At 40.0% G+C, this 16,555-nt stretch overlaps 2 protein-coding genes across 4 annotated transcripts in view; one reads left to right on the forward strand and one right to left on the reverse strand.

Moving 5' to 3' along the window:
- LOC124122014 overlaps positions 1-242 on the forward strand; it is a 31,476-nt gene extending 31,234 nt beyond the window's left edge. For all 3 annotated transcript variants that reach the window (XM_048391371.1, XM_046485162.2, XM_046485163.2), the window contains one exon: positions 107-242. In XM_048391371.1, the coding sequence (XP_048247328.1) occupies positions 107-117 (11 nt within the window). In that variant the 3' untranslated portion in view covers positions 118-242. The remainder of the gene's footprint in view (positions 1-106) is intronic.
- Positions 243-4,998: 4,756 nt separating this feature from the next.
- Positions 4,999-16,555, reverse strand: part of LOC124122010 (mucin-2-like) — a 119,049-nt gene continuing 107,492 nt past the window's right edge. The window contains exons 12-15 of the mRNA XM_048391189.1: positions 14,845-14,949; positions 14,462-14,503; positions 5,650-5,757; positions 4,999-5,121 (exon numbers count right to left, since the gene is read on the reverse strand). Coding sequence (XP_048247146.1) covers positions 5,117-5,121; positions 5,650-5,757; positions 14,462-14,503; positions 14,845-14,949 — 260 coding nt within the window. The 3' untranslated portion in view covers positions 4,999-5,116. The remainder of the gene's footprint in view (positions 5,122-5,649; positions 5,758-14,461; positions 14,504-14,844; positions 14,950-16,555) is intronic.

A 16,555-nucleotide genomic window follows, 5' to 3' on the forward strand; every position in this document is an offset into this window, starting at 1 on the left:
TGAAGTTATGTCTATTGTTTCATTGAAAGAACCCCGGAACCCTTCCAAAAAACAACTCGCTAAAGGTTTTATTAATCACTCCTCTCATGCCTTTTTTTCGTTTCAGCGGGTCAGTAAAGACATCATGATGCTGTTTTAGCAAGACACATTAACTGGTATGTTTGGAGGTGACCAACCCGTCGGACGACCATGTAACAGGTGTACTGGCTTACTTTCGCTGCTCAATAAAAACTGCATCACCACTATTTGTCACACATTTATGAGTATTAACCATGATTCGCCCTGTATCTGACAGTGATTTATAAACACATCCCTCAGATATAGTCGGCGACTATGCTTGTCGTAAGAGGCGACTAACGGGATCGGGTGGTCAGGCTCGCTGACTTGGTTGATGCATGTCATCGATCCCAATTGCGTGGATCGATGCTTTTGATATTAATCACTGGACTGTCTGTCTAGAATCGATTATTTACAGACCGCCGTCATATAGCTGGAATATTGCTGAGTGCCGTCTTAAACAACGAACAAACGAACGGTATCGAACGATGGAGAGTTTCTTACCAGAATCCTATGATCGCAGGCTCAAATGTTTGTGTTCCATCACCATAGCCGCGCTCATGGATTTCGCCAAAGTGGTAAAAGGTCTGATTAAAGCGATGATTAAAACTATTTCCATGACCATACTAAGTGTCTACTAAAAGTAGTACGACCCCGACTCTATCATGAGCATGTGGTAGTGAATCACTATCACATACCAGGTGTTAGCGAAAAGGTGAATCGTGTTTTGCCCCACTCGTGGCACCGGTCACAAACACATGCCAAGGCAGGTCACTTCTTCATCTGAAGCCTGCATCACTTCGGGATTCCCTGGCATCCCTGACAGTAGGGATCAGAGTTAAACCCAACGAGTTGCAGCAAAGTGTGACATGTTTGTGTGGCATCGTAGATGACTTAATGGATCACAATACAGGTTAGTTAACACAGCAACACCAAGATATGTCAGTAACACCTAGATATGTCAGTAACACCTAGATATGTCAATAGGCGCGGTCGGGTAGCCTAGTGGTTAAAGCGTTCGCTCGTCACGCCGAAGACCCGGGTTCGATTCCCGACATGGGTACACTGTCTGAAGCCCATTTCTGGTGTCCCCCGCCGTGGTATTGCTGGAATATTGCTAAAAGCGGCGTAAAACCATACTCACTCACTAGATATGTCAATAACTCCTAGATACATGTCCATGGTTGTCATGCTAACATGACAAAAGAAGTAATGGAGAGAGTCCTTGTGTCAGTGTGTAAATACAGTTTACGTAATTTTAAAAAAATTCACGGAGATATATACCAAACAAAGAGTCGTTCACAACAGTTAACCATATGTTTCCCACATGCTCACCCATTTCGCCACCACCTGGTGTCATCTCTTATTTTCAGTGATAGATTCATATAAACTTCACCGCTATTTTGCCTTTTGCGGCCAATGGAATTTGTATATGAAAAAGGTAGGACTAGGGGTTACATGACAATCATGTTCGTGGTGTATGACAGGGTGTGGTGTCAAAAGACGGAACCTTTGAGATGTATGAATAAAAAATATTCATGCCCCCGCCATTGGTGAAACATTCGTTTACACATCGTTGGATGGTCCGAATGAATCTCCCAATGGCAATTTGAGGGAGTCCCTTGCAGCGCCTGGCCCAGCTCGGTTCACGTTGCAGCTGGCCTTTGACGTCGGCGTACACTCCCAATAATGCACAAGAAGTGCTCTTTGTGGGCAGTACGTGAGTTAACATTTAACGTCGCATCGGAATTATTTCACCCATATAGCGACGAAACCAAGTTTATGTCAATGCAAAGTTATATATAAAGACACATTTTATCAAACATACATAACAATATCATTACTATATTTTTAAAACACAGGCTAAAGGTCCCCAGCAACCACAGCTAGGCTACCTCGCTGGGGATCATGGGGACTTACATGACACCTCAGCATAATTTACGTCATCACATTAGCCATTGGTAGTTGTGCACAATACTAGGCAATACAAAAAAAATACTCAGCAATGAGTTGGCTTAAAAACACTGGTTGATGACAGTTGATGACATCGATTATGATAGGATTACGTGTCACACGGGGGGACAATTATTTTACAGTACTTTTACCCCCTGGACAGAGCCTTCAATAAAGTCAGTTGATGATAACATCACAACAAATTTAAAAACAAGCATTGCATTATTTACATACATATTTAAAATTTATTATACACTTAATTTCTTCAAAATAGCTGATGATAAGACACGGGAAAAGGGATCTTTCAGAATTACGCTGTGATAATTTGAATCCCTTGCGATTGCAAAGTCCACAAAGTCAAGCAAAAAAATGACCTTTCATCATAAGGGATACACTTAGGAGGTTCGTCCTCATCTGTCTTAAGCAGATATTCGTGAGTAAACCGACTGGCCAGTTCGTCGTAAATTGATCTCGTCATTTCTTGACTGACAACCCAAGTACATGTATGTGTATGACCTATTGTTGTTTTTAATTCGTGAAGTTTATTGCTTTCTACTTGGGTGTCCCACCTCTTTTGCATGAGATCCCGAGTATAACTTTTAACAGTTGGTTTAAAATCGCTGTACAGGAAAAGTAGTGGAGAAAACGGTTTGTCAAGAGCTGCTTTAGCTGCAGCATCGGCTTTTGAGTAACCTATTATGACTACATGACTTGGCAGCAAAAGACGATGTCTCATTGGCCAGTGGAAAGATCATTGAAACGTTCTAAAATGTCTAGAATATTAGGGTGATATGATTTTTAAATGCCTGAAGGCTAGACAACGAATCAGAGAAGATGATGAATTTGTTTTTTATTGGCTTTGACGTTTGATATAGGTGAAAACTGTTAGGATAGCTTTGGTTTCAGCAGTAAAGATAGAACTAGAATCAGGGATACTTGAGGGGACAGTTCTGGATCCATTGACGGTGGCACTATCAACTTTGCCACCATCCTTGGACACGTCTGTGAAAATGGACCTGTGAGAATTATAATGAGTTCACAATTGGTTGTACGCGTGTTGAAAAAACAAAGGATTTGTTTCGAATCTTTTGAGTTGGGTTAGAGTGAGGTCTACCTCTGGCTTCACCATCTGCCAGGGAGGAGAAGACAGAAGACGGAAATGTATTATATTAAGATCAATTTTAGCTGCTGTGATGTGTGGCTGAATTCTGATTCCAAGTAGTAGAATCAGGTTTGATTGATTTTGAAACAGGTTTTCATACTGAGGGTTGAAAACACAATTGTATGCTGGATTGGATATGTTTGAGTGCAGTTTAGTGATATATGCAATGAAAGTTTAATGTGGCGCAGTTCGGGTGAAGGTTCATCAGCCACCACATACAAACTGTCCACGGGAGAGGTCCTGAAAGCTTGAGAGCCTTGGGCCCTGGTGATGTATTGTGTCTGATTTCTCTTTTGCAGGCTCCACCATAGACAATGGCACCATAGTCTAGTTTGGAGCACATTAACGATATGTACAAGTGCAGGCGGGTGGTCTCATCCCCCACCCCACTCGGAATTTGACTTTTAACAAGTCGAGAGCCTTCAGGCACTTTCCCTTGACATTTTGAATGTGTGGTAAGAATGTGAGATGACGGTCAAATATGAGGCACAGGAATTTGGCCTCCTCTACTACCTTGATAGGAGTACCATCTAAAAGTAAATACTGGTCAAAGGAAACATGACAGAGTATAAACAACCTGAAACACTGATTACAAAGACATCAAACGGTATGTCAACCACAACAAGTCCAAGTTATGGAGGCGAAACCGGCACGTATGTGGCTAGTTGATTGTATATGATTCAATAATTGAATTTGATTATCTGTGTGATAGTCAAGTTGGACAAACTCAGGACCACGGACAAGGCTGTAGCTTGGTCACCTTTAGGTCTTCAAGGGACCGACGTTTCATGGACCATGATCTAATAATGGGGACTTCAAGCATCAACCTGGGACTATTCAGTAATAAGATGACTATATAAGACATGATTAGATAATGGTCCATGAAACTTCTGTCCCTGGACAAGTTCATGAGAAAGTGATCATGTTGTATTCATCAGGAATTAAGGCAAGATACTGAACAGTGAATATATATCATTGTCTGATTGATTGCAGAATGTATAATATTTAGTCATAATGAAGTAAAAATACTTCACTGGTGAATGTATCTCAAGCAGTGCTATAAATAACTTTCCAACTGTTCGTCTCTTAGGGGGACAGGACTGACTCAGTTTCCATTTGTTTATTTTATAAATTTTGTTTATTAATTCATATGAACATCTGAAACATGAATGGTATGCAAAAACTGAAAAGAAGTAGAAAACTGTGAAAAGATAGGGGGCTTGATTTAAGCCCAACGGGGTGACCCGAGCCTTTTGAACCGGTAGAGGGGAATGACCCGAGCCTAGACTGAAAGCACTCCAGAATGATTTGGACACGGTTGCAAACCTCCTTAGAGAGATTTTTAAGGGACTGATGTGATCCTTCTACACGGGGTCAGAAAAGTCTCCAGCACTCCAGGACTTGTCGTAAAAGGCAGCCGATTTGGAAGGCTCTGGTTTGCTCAGGAATCGCCATGCATGGACGTGGTGCATCACACTTACCCTAAACGTTTTGCTATGGTTTTGGCTGTGTCATGTTGCCATTGCTATGAGATCGTCTCGTGGAACGTGTCGGGAAACTGAGTATAGGTCTCCAGCTATTGCTGTTGGTCAAAAGGGTAGAATTTTTTAATCTGATGGTCAGGCTCCGTGACGCTGCATGTGCAAGGATGCGGTGTATAACGCTTATGCTTTCAGTCAATCCTTTTCCTGGATGCAGTGATATATCCAAAATATTTCTATGGGGACTAAACGCACTTAAATCACTGACATCGTAGTTTCACAAACATGTTGATAACATATTTGCTGGAATAGCAATGAAAACAATGAGCTCTATAGCTGACCGAAAACCTTTGATATGTGCATTTATTGCCCCCAAGTAACATACAAGTATTTCCTTTGGTATCTTCAGCTGCTACGTGTCATTTGCGTATATTGTTGTTGTTGTTGTTGTTGTCAACGCCGGTTACCCTAAACAAAAAGGATGACTATTACTCAACTGTTGCATTCATCCTCTACAATGTTTCAAGTCATTTGCATAACTATAAGCTCGTTCATGAGAACAGTGTCGGTATTGAGGTGCGACCACATCAGAATTGAATTAGGTTTACTTTCAGAAGAATTTAGTATGAAGATTGATGAAAGCATCTAGATTAACAGATTTCTAGGTAATGAATCAATGGTACAATGAATCAATGTGGAGGTCATGTAGGACGTTCATAATAGTAATTATCTGTCAACTGGGACTTCAGGACACGAGGAGGCGACTGACGAGATCGGGTAATCAGGCTCACTGACTTGGTTTATGCATGTCATCGTATCCCAATTGTGTGGATCGATGCTCATAATGTCAATAACTGGATTGCCTGGTCCAGACTCGATTATTTAAAGACCGCCGTCATATTGCCGGTATATTGCTGACTGTGGCATTAAACCAACAAACCAACAAAACTTCGGGACACACGCGATTTCACTGTGGAGAATAGCTATGGTACATACCCGGTAACATAAAACAGCACACTTGACCAGTAGGACAACTAAGTGTCGGCAGCCCTAGAGCACAAGCGGTAGATTGACAGGTTCCGGGGTTCCCAAGCATACCACATGCTGTAACAAAAAAAAAGAAGTTGAGTGAGTGAGTGAGTGAGTACGGTTTTACGCCGCTTTTAGCCATATCCCAGCAAAATCACGGCGGGGAACACCAGAAATGGGCTTCACACATTGTACCCATGTCGGGAATCGAACCCGGGTCTTCGGCGTGACGAGCGAACGCTTTAACCACTAGGCTACCCGACCGCCCCAAAAAGAAGTTGAATGTGATGTGTACATCTTTACCTGGAACGAAAAATTAACAATGCCTATAACTGTCGATGTTTGTTAGTGGGTATCCCTGCCTATCTATAAAGAAACCTCGTTAAGGCCCTTCTGTTTCCTACTTACGCAAACGTACATTCAACTAGGAGTAGTAATAGTAGTAGTTGCTGTTTGGACTGACGTACATTTACGGCCACAGTATCATCCAGTATTCCCTTAAAATTGAGTTATTTTCCTTTGCAACATGATACTTTTGAAACAGTAACGAAATCAACACAGTGAAAACTGTGAATGTCCTTCGCGAAATATGTTTATCATGACATTTTGCTCCCTGATAAACCCTCCTCTCCAGGGAACTGTTTGAGTGCCATTCTAGAAGTTGACATATAAGTAAGAAAAACGTACAAATTTATGATGAGAGGTATTTATGCATGACATGTTGTGACAAGCAGCAGATTAATATTGACAACAACGGTAGTAGATAACAAGTAGCATTAGATAACAACAAGCATACAGATAATTGGATGAAGCCAAATGTACAGTAAGAATAGCAAATAGCACACAAGCACACGGGTAGCAAAGCCAGATACACATCAAGAAGACAGTTGTCAACCTCAGCAGTAAAACCATCACCAAAACTCAAATCAACGTCCTCGCCAAAGCACTTACATATCTATGCCCAGACACAATTACGATGAATTCATCAGCAACATTGAGAAATTAAAGGCATAAAGCAAACCCCTTAATGGGACAGATTGACTACCTGCGACACCAGATCAGCCACATTCTTCAGAAGGGCCACCACAAACACCTAACCTCAACCACGCTGAGACGAAAACCACCAAACGCTGATCATTACTTATCTATATAACTTAAGTACTGGCTTCCATACCATCAGCGCTAGATACTGTAAAGTGTTGGCTTCAACTGCCTATTGCTAATCACCTATCAGTGCCAATCATCTGTTAGCTTCCCTTGTTAGTTTCTACCCTTTGTTATTTTCCACTTATTGTTATCGTATTAATTTTGTTGTCCGTACATGCACAGAAATTTATATTATGCTGTCTGCCTCATATGGCATTCATTCACCTGATGAAGGAGTAAGCATATACTCTGAAACTTTGAGTTCCTCTTAATGAAGAATTTGACATCCATATATTTTCTTCCTTATGTGTATCACTTCTTCTTGCCTTTCAAAGGCCCGAGACGAACAACACTTATGAGACAAAGTGAAGAAGGGGGAATCAGGATTGTAGTTATAAACTTATATACTCATTAATTCATTAACATTAAATATCATCAACCTTTGGAAAGGTTTTGGCTGCACAGGGATTTTTTCCACAGAAAACATAAAACCGCAGATATTGATCAAGTACTGTCTGAACCTTTTTGGTTAAGTCATCAATTAAAAAAGTAGTAATTTCCTCATAAGACATTGGCATGTTAATGATATTCACTCCATCAGGGACCTGTGTAATGATCATTTGCATCAAAAGAATTCAGCCAGCCATAAACAGAGATCAAGGATACCACATCCCTCCAGCTTACCATGATCTCATCAGTTTGCCAAAAATCTGAACTATTATCTGCCCACTGGCTTCCCATGCATTCCTTCTTAGTAATCCTTGTGTAAATCCCATACCCATCAATTACTGTACATCAACCCTATCTCTTGTATAAACATATCTTATCAAAACTACCTAATCAATCAGTGTACATCAACCTTATCTGTTTTATAAACATCTATCTATTGTTATGTATCTCCGTGTGCGAAATACGCATCAGTCGGAAAGCGCACGTTAAATCTCCAAAGTAAGTAAGTTATGTATCTATTTCATGCTCATACCTAGTTTGTAAATCATTTGCTTGATAACGGTGTCAGAATCATTGCTCATCCATAACAATTTTGTCTTAGTGATCAAGATTTTGTGCCATTTTAAGAGCTTAATCAAACCTACAAATTAGAGTTACAATTCCCTGATTATCATTGGGTTCTTTCAAATATATCTTAAGAAAGGAAATATACTATTAGAAATAATTCTTCAATAGTAGATAATCATGTTCTCAACACATCATTGTACAGCTGTTAACAGCCAATCAGATGGCGCTGGTCCCCCGACGCACGTGATACCCAAGGCATCCTTTAGTGAGCAGTTGGTTTCGTATCACTGGTATGCCTTGATCTGGTATCTGTCGCGCGCAGCGCCGCGAGATTTACTCATAAGTCAGTTAGGAGATGAAACCTGTTAATGGCATTCAGACACCCTACAAGAAGTCAAACTTAACCATGTTACCAAGTTTATTAGGATAACATATCCCTCTGCTATGTACAGTTACCTCTATCGGACAATGGGTGTGTTTTATTTGTTTTTTCTAATGTGAAATTTACACGATATACGGCATTTACATCGGACGATAGGTTGGTCACATGACCGCGCAATTGAAGTGCATAAGTTTATGAACGATACATTTTGACGTTCATACGTTTTCCAAGAGACTGTAGTCTTGAAATGACGTAAACCCTGACAGACTACTTCCACATTCCCTGGGGTTTCCCCGAGCAAGCTATGACGTTCATACAGTTTGCTCCTCACTCTCACCTCACTCAATGAAGGTTCATAATTTAATGTGGAAGTGGAGGTCACGCTTTGAATAACCCTTTTTTATATTTTACCATCGGGCGACAATGCAACAATGCCACAATTATCAAGGCATCGTTGTTGCATTGTCGCCAATCATAAATGTGTGAAAAAAGGCGGTATGTTCAGTTAACGTTACAGTTAGGAAGCCGTTTCCAACTTAGTAGTAGTTCTACCTGATACGTCTTGAATTGAAAACACAAGTCCGACCGCGGGTTCATATCATTTTATTGTGAGGTCTTCTCTAGAGGTGTTTAGTGCTCATGTTTCAAACTGCCCCGCTCGCGCTGGTTTACATGCATATATAGCTTCTAAAAGTGTTGACAATATTTTTAAAAAGTAATAAAGCCAGACTACGTAGTACCTCATTCACAATTCACATGCCTCTAGTTCAGCGGTCGTCCAGAAGATCTTACACTTGACCTTATAAGACAACCGATGAGTCCACGCCTGACCTGTGACCTCGTGACCCCCATGATGTACGTGTTTGTTTGAAGGAGGGGGAAAAGAAATGTGCCCACCACCGAGCTCGCTACACACTGGATACTGCATGTGATAAACAGTATATTACACTTGATATACTGTATACTGCATGTGATAAGTATTTGAGGAAAAGGTACAACGTAAGGATTTAAGATTCTAGTTGCATCTATTTCTTATACAACAGACAGCCGTCATATCACTGGGAATATTGCTGAGAAGGGTATTAAACGGCACACACAATTTCTTTTCAAAATGGAGCGCTGCAGTCATTTCAAATAGAACAGTAACTGGTAAGGGTTTTGTGTACTAGAACACCGTTGGCCATGTTAGATGATATAACCAAACCCCAGCTGCCAGAACGGATTGGAGCCCCAGCGGGGAGCCTAACTGGACTTGTTATGGTGTGGTAGGAGCTCTGATTTTGGCTGTCTCCCAGTCCCAAGAGGATAAAGTAAAAAGGAGTCTAACTCAAGTCTAGAATGATTGGGAAAGTCTAGTTTGCCTCAGCTCTAGCCTGAAATTAAGAACTGTTCTGTGTTCATTAAATTGTTTGTTAGGCGTTTCGGTATGGGTAAGGTGTTGACAACAAGGGGATAATACTGTCACAACACGATATATGTGCAATTGTTGTTACTGTTAATCCTCTACTGTTAATCCTCCACCTACTATATATAATCTGTACTAAGTCCCTCATTTAGCCTTGCTTGGCAACGGTATAAGGATCTATACTACACGTAGCTTTTTACAGTATTAAAGAGGTTGTTATCCATAAAATTGTGTCTACCTTGTTCTGTGTTCCTTTTTAATTTTAATATTTTTATTTTGTAAACATTGATAGACCAACCAACCAGGAAAGATATTGATGGTAAATTGATATCACATGTTACAACTGATCCAGTTAAATTCACACAATGAAATATTAGTATTTGATATTACGAAGTGCATGATCATGGACATGTTCACATCGTAATTTGCATACTAGTCTTTGGTTTGGTTTGTTGTTTAACGCCGCACACAGCAATATTCCAGCCATATGACGGCGGTCTGTGAATAATCTAGTCTGGACCAGACAATCCAGTGTAGACAACATGCGCATCGATCCAAGCAGTTGGGCCCGATGACATGCATCAACCAAGTCAGCGAGCGTGACCACCCGATCCCGTTAGTCGCCTTTTACGACAAACGTAGTCGCCTTTTACGGCAATCATGGGTTGCTGAAGAAATATTCTACCCCGGATCTCCACGGGCCGCATACAAGTCAATTTGGTTATACTTTATATTAAAGTGTCGCGCGGCATCAATGATAACTATATGATATCCTCAAATGTCATTGATGTATTGACATCAGACAATTGACGACAATTCGACATTCTTATTCGAGCTATAAACAGCTTCATCAGCGGCAGTACCGGTGTCAGAAGACAAATACAATTTTCGTAGTTCAAAATATTTATCTACAAAATACAATGCAAAGGAGCCCAGAACAATGCTTAATTTCAGCACGAGAAGTAGGGTAATTTAGACCTGCCAAATAGTAGGATTTCTTTTAAATTTATTCTCTATGGGCTGGAAGAAAACTAGGGCGTCAGTATCGCATGAAAAACTGACTTGCAGGGAGAATTCTGCTAGGGCCTGCCTGGGTCAGTGTAATCGGATATGTTGCTGAGTCTCGGGTTTTGGCTGTTTGCTAAATAGAGCAAGGGCACACGAACAAGGGCATAATCTAGAGCATTACCACCCCACACAAGTGATTTGTAACCTTTGATTGAATAATTGCGTCATAACAGCATATTTTGTTTGCTTCTTGCTTTGTGAATTACCCATAAACAATGACAGCAACAATGTTAACATCTACCTGGAGATATACTACAATACTACTGAAGCGCATATCTGATAAATGTGACTAATCGACTAATATTCCCATCTTCCCATTCCCGTTACAGGCATTCTAATCATTATATTATGCGATGTATAATTAGTTTAAAAGTTGATACAAATTGCATTACAAATGACGGCAAATTAATGTCTAGTAAAATGTTTCCTACATTTTGAATTCATTATAATTTCAGCAATTAAAGCGTAACATCAGATAGTGATATAAACGGATATGATCTATACTGTGATAAGTAAATTATTAATTTCTTATTATGTGCGTAGGTACCCAACGATAGAGGCAACTCACTAACCAAACCGTTTGTGAAAAGTCAATTATTCAAAGTTAAGGGGTTTGGTCATGTGCATTGAATTACAGACATGAAATTAACACCAGTGATTAAATTATTAATCCAAATTTATTATAAATAAAACTAAATATGAACAAAATAAGACTTTACTTTAATTTCTCATTTTTGGAGGGTGTTTTGATAATAGATTGTGTTTGAATGTTTGTTGTTTTACGCCGCACTCAGCAATATTCCAGATATATGACGGCAGTCTGTAAATAATCGAGTATGGAGCAGATAATCAAGTGATTGATATCATGAGCATCAATCCACGCAATTGGGATCGATGACATGCATCAACCAAGTCAGCGAGCCTGACCCCCCGATCCCGTTACGTCAAGCATAGTCACCTTTTACGACAAGCATGGGTTGCTGAAGAGCTATATTTGCGGATATTCACGGGCCTGGTTGAGGCTTTGTGTTGGATGTGTTCCCGTGCTTTTTCAGGTAAATAATTGGCTGGCGTTGCATTTCTTTGTGGCGGATGCCAGCGGTGGGACAGTGTGAGCTCACCTTTTTGCGAGCACCCAGTGTCATCCTTACATACATTCACACCCCTCTCAATATACCTCTACATCCACCCCACTATATCTACACAATCCCTGCATCCGTGTTTATGCTTACTTAAATACACCCTCCCCCCCCCCCCCGCCATTCCCAAAAATCCATCGAACTATAACTATAACTGTGTCCGCCTTCATGTATCCATATTCGTGATAACATACATACACCCTCCTACCATTCCCCTACATCTTTATCGCACTATAACTTTAACCTCCTTCATGTTTCCATACTCATACTCACAAATCACTGTGTGCATCCAATTACACGTTTCAAATATCGTAAATATGTTACAATATGTACATATCAAACATCAGCAACGGAGATAATTATAGCACAATAGATTTCCTCCGTCTAAATCGGAGCGCATTTAGAAATTCAACTTGTCAGCAGTGATATTTGCGGAAAATTACGATAAACTTCAGTTACAGATCTCCTTAACGAATATCTAATGCCTGAAAAAAATCACAGCTTGCTATAAAATATACTTCATCCTCAGGAGTTAGATCTTTACAGTATTTGAAAATACGATTTTCCAAAGGTGTTACGGGTCTAGTAAATCTACCAACCTCAACAGCTACAAAAAAGAAGTAATGGCAACATTCCACATCTAAATTTAGCTAATATACCACGTTGGGATCTAACCATGATAGTGCGAACGTGGAGCTCTACACAGAGATAGATAGTAGTTTTAAACTGCATGTATGTCCTAAGCTAATTACCGTTAACTGAGCCTCTGTCATCCCTAAAACCCATTTCATTATCAATCATAGTTATCTGGGTTTTTTAAATCAGGAAATTATCAATAATGCATAATATCATGTAGTATTTGTAGAATGTTTAGCAATTTGAAAACACCATTCTCCCAAGATTTACAGTATCTTTATAATAAGGACCAAGTTTTAATAGAACTAATGATATGATAGAACGGAACACAATGTACTCTCCTCCAAAAGACGATTTTAGTCTTGACATTATTGCTCAAACGCCTTCTTTGCACCAGTTCTCTGCACAATTAAGCATACGCAGCGACCAATGCGATGTCATCGGCATATATCAGCATAGATCCATCAATATTGATACCACAGTTAAAGTCATTAATATCATTAACCAAGTCATTAATAAAAACTGAGAATAACGTGGGCGACAACACGCAACCTTGCTTTCCAAGCATAAGGAATTCATCGGTTAAATGACCGTTAATACCAGTCTTGTAATGTAATAACGATGTAATGACGTAGTCGACCACGTGATTTTTTGTGAACCAATGCGGCCGTTTAATATACAGAGGGTGCGGTTCACCAAAAAGTCAATGAAAACATGACCATATGTATTTTCGTTACAGAAACTCACTTCTCTCTGTGTTACTGTGTCTACACTCCTATGTAATTCTTTTCAGAACCGATTCGAGAATTAAAATCACCACAGATACGAACAGAACCTAAGTTTTGGTAGAAGTAGACCTGTTCTAGAATCACTTAAAAAAACTTCTCACCGTCGTTCGTCCTACTGGAACAAGCAGGCGGAAGATGGCAAACACAGATAACAAGTACAAAATCTGAATCTACGCACGATGCTACCTTGAACCAAATAATGTCATCTGTGTCATTGTCTAAAATGTGAGTTTAAAATTCGTTAAAAAAGAATAAAAAAACAACACCCACCATACCCCACCCGAGTGAGTCAGTGGTATTCCTATTATTGCCCATCCAAGTAAAACCGTCAACATTAAAGGCGTCGTTCTTTCATAGAAGCGTTTCACACACACCGAATATGTCGCATTCAAGACTATTCAAAACATATTCTATAATTTTTTTGTTAGGGTATTCCCGATGTGACCATCCACCCGCATTCCAGTATCCAAGAAGCACTAACCGTTATTCCTTGGTTTCTATGTGACGTTTTCCGCGGAAAAGCAACTTTTTACTATGTCCAAGTTCGTTGATTATTGTTTGCATATTCAATCTTCCTCTCTTGAGATACAGATACACCCTTGAAAAGCCTTTCTGACGTACAGATCCTTCTTCTTATTCTACATCATCGTTCTCTTGTGTTCGATTGACTCCAGTGTCACCAAAAACACCTGGTTTATTATCCTTATGTATCATCCGCTTTACACTTGCCGTCCGCACATCGGCAAATATCAAGGCGTCCCGAAATAGTTTGTTGACAACTGTAGATTGATGTTCATGATGTCAATGACTGGATTGTATGGTCCAGACTTGATGTACAGACTGGTTTGGTTTGTTTGTTGTTTAACACCGCACTCCGCAATATCCCAGCCATATGACTGCGGACCAGACAATCAAATGATTGATATCATGAACAAAGATCAACGCGATTGGGATCGATGACATGCTTCAACTAAGTCAGCGAGCCTGGACAACCGATCCCGTTAGTCGCCTCTTACGGCAAGCATGGGTTGCTGAAGACTTAATCTACCCGGATCTTCACGGGGTTGAAACAAGACATAGGTGTGTCCTGTTTAAACCTTTCCGGAGACAAAATGATATCCTTATGACACCGACTGACATAATATTGACATAATATTGATTAATAAACTCGTATGTCCTGATTCTTGATTTAACTTACGTGCCAAAGTCGTTGTTGTCATTGGTAATATAGTAAAGGCACCTGAAAGGAAAGAATGAGAGTTATGAGCATAAAAATATTTTTTTCAACTGGTGCGGCATAATAAAGACGATGGCGTGTATCTTTTAAAATATTTGTCAATAATAGACTGAGATAATAGGACGAACAATGTGACAATGCTGGAAACAGGACTGCTTTATTTTTTATAAATCAGGGAATGTGTTTCTATGGCCTTCTTCCACATGTCTCTCTTTGGAAATGTTCTGACACTTGCCCTAAGAAAGTCAAAACTCACCCAAAAAAGTGTGTAATTAGCGTTCACAACAAAATTTAACACATAGTTATCACTGTGGTGTGATCTCAGAGGTCGTATAATTACTTACTGGAACAGCACACCTGACCACTTGGACATTGTCGAGCCTGAACGATTCCAGCAGGATCACAGGAACTCGAGGCAATACATGAAAGGACTCCGGGTATATTGCATGCTGAAATTTGAGATTTGTCAACCGAATTTAATCATGTCTAATGCATGCACTACAGGTTCTATTTCCAAACACGAAATTCCAACCCATTGCAATGCATGCTAACCATAATGTTAATCGCTTGTTGTGGCCAAATTTGGAGCCACCATGATCGCATTAACTGGATACGGATTGAGGAGGTCAATGCATTTCTATTCAATATCGGAATTCATGTCTTTCCCCCTACATAGACATAAATGAATTAATCACCATGGACTTTGCATTTAACAATGGACTATTTTATTTACCAAGATCGTCTGTAGCTGAGAGTTGAATACCGAACAGTGCCATTGCGGATCGACAAAATGTAAAGGTGCCAACCTAACGTATTGCTTTTTAACCCTAAATGTACATATTCTTGTAACTTACGTTGCAAAGTCCTTGTGAAACGATAAAAAATACATCCTTTTTGGTTGGTTGGCTTGTTTTTTTAACGCCGCACTCGGCAATATTCAAGCCATATGACGGCGGTCTGTAAATAATTGAGTCTGGACCAGACAATCCATTGATTCATATCATGAGCATCGATCCACGCATTTGGGATCGATGCCTGACCGTTAGTCGCATAAGTCGCCTCTGACGACAAGCATAGTCGCTTTTAACGGCAGCCTTGGGTTGCTGGAGACCTATTCTACCCCGGGTCTTCACTGGTCTTTTTTAGTAGCGCATACAGCTTGCCATGCTTCTGGTAAGAGGCGACTATGCTCGGCGCAAGAGGCTACCAGTGTCGTCAGGCCCGCTGACCCGGTTGATGCTTGTCAATGTATCACATTTGCATGGATCGATGCTCATGATATCAATCACCGGATTGTAATGGTCCAGACTCGATTATTTACAGGACGCCGTCCTAGGTGAACTGGTAATGAGGGTGTTTTCTATAAAATCAATATATAATCAACAATTAAGACCTGGTGCCATCATGGGCTTTCGCCGAATACCTGATAGTGTCTTCAGGATTGAAAGCTTGCTGACAGGGTTAAACTCGACCTTGAAAATAACCGTGGACTTGATTCATGATATTTAAGAAGATTGTGTTCCCTCTGAATCTTGTTTATGATTCAGAAGAACCAACATATATGCTCCTGCAAAATAACTTTTGGAATGACTTAAGACGTCACATCGGTTAACGTGTACATTTAGTTGGTTAAAACGTATAAAAACGAAATAACTGGAAAATATACAAATGTTTAATATGACCGAGGCAAGATATTTGGTATTGCAGTTCCATGGGAACATATTCTTAAGCAGTATAGAACATTACAAAAGATACTAAGTTTATTGATTTCCAGTTTAAATTCATCCATAAAATGTGCCCTGTGGTACACCTGCCAAGACAGCTTTTGGGTCTGAGCTATAGCCATTTATAACTACCTTTGCATATCGATTTTCCAAGTAACTAGTCCGGCCATTCCCACGCGGGTATTTAGTGAACATGAAAGGTACGACATAGTTAATATATTGTACATTATTTACTTAATTAAGTAACAATTAGTAAAGAGCTCAGTACGACAAGTGTTATCCTGAACACGCCACTAAAATCTGCCGATTAAAATGTTAAAGTATTCGACGA

This window comes from Haliotis rufescens, unplaced genomic scaffold (genome assembly GCF_023055435.1).
Source record: "Haliotis rufescens isolate VD_foot unplaced genomic scaffold, xgHalRufe1.0.p SCAF_9, whole genome shotgun sequence".
Classification (NCBI taxonomy): Eukaryota; Metazoa; Mollusca; class Gastropoda; order Lepetellida; family Haliotidae; genus Haliotis; species Haliotis rufescens.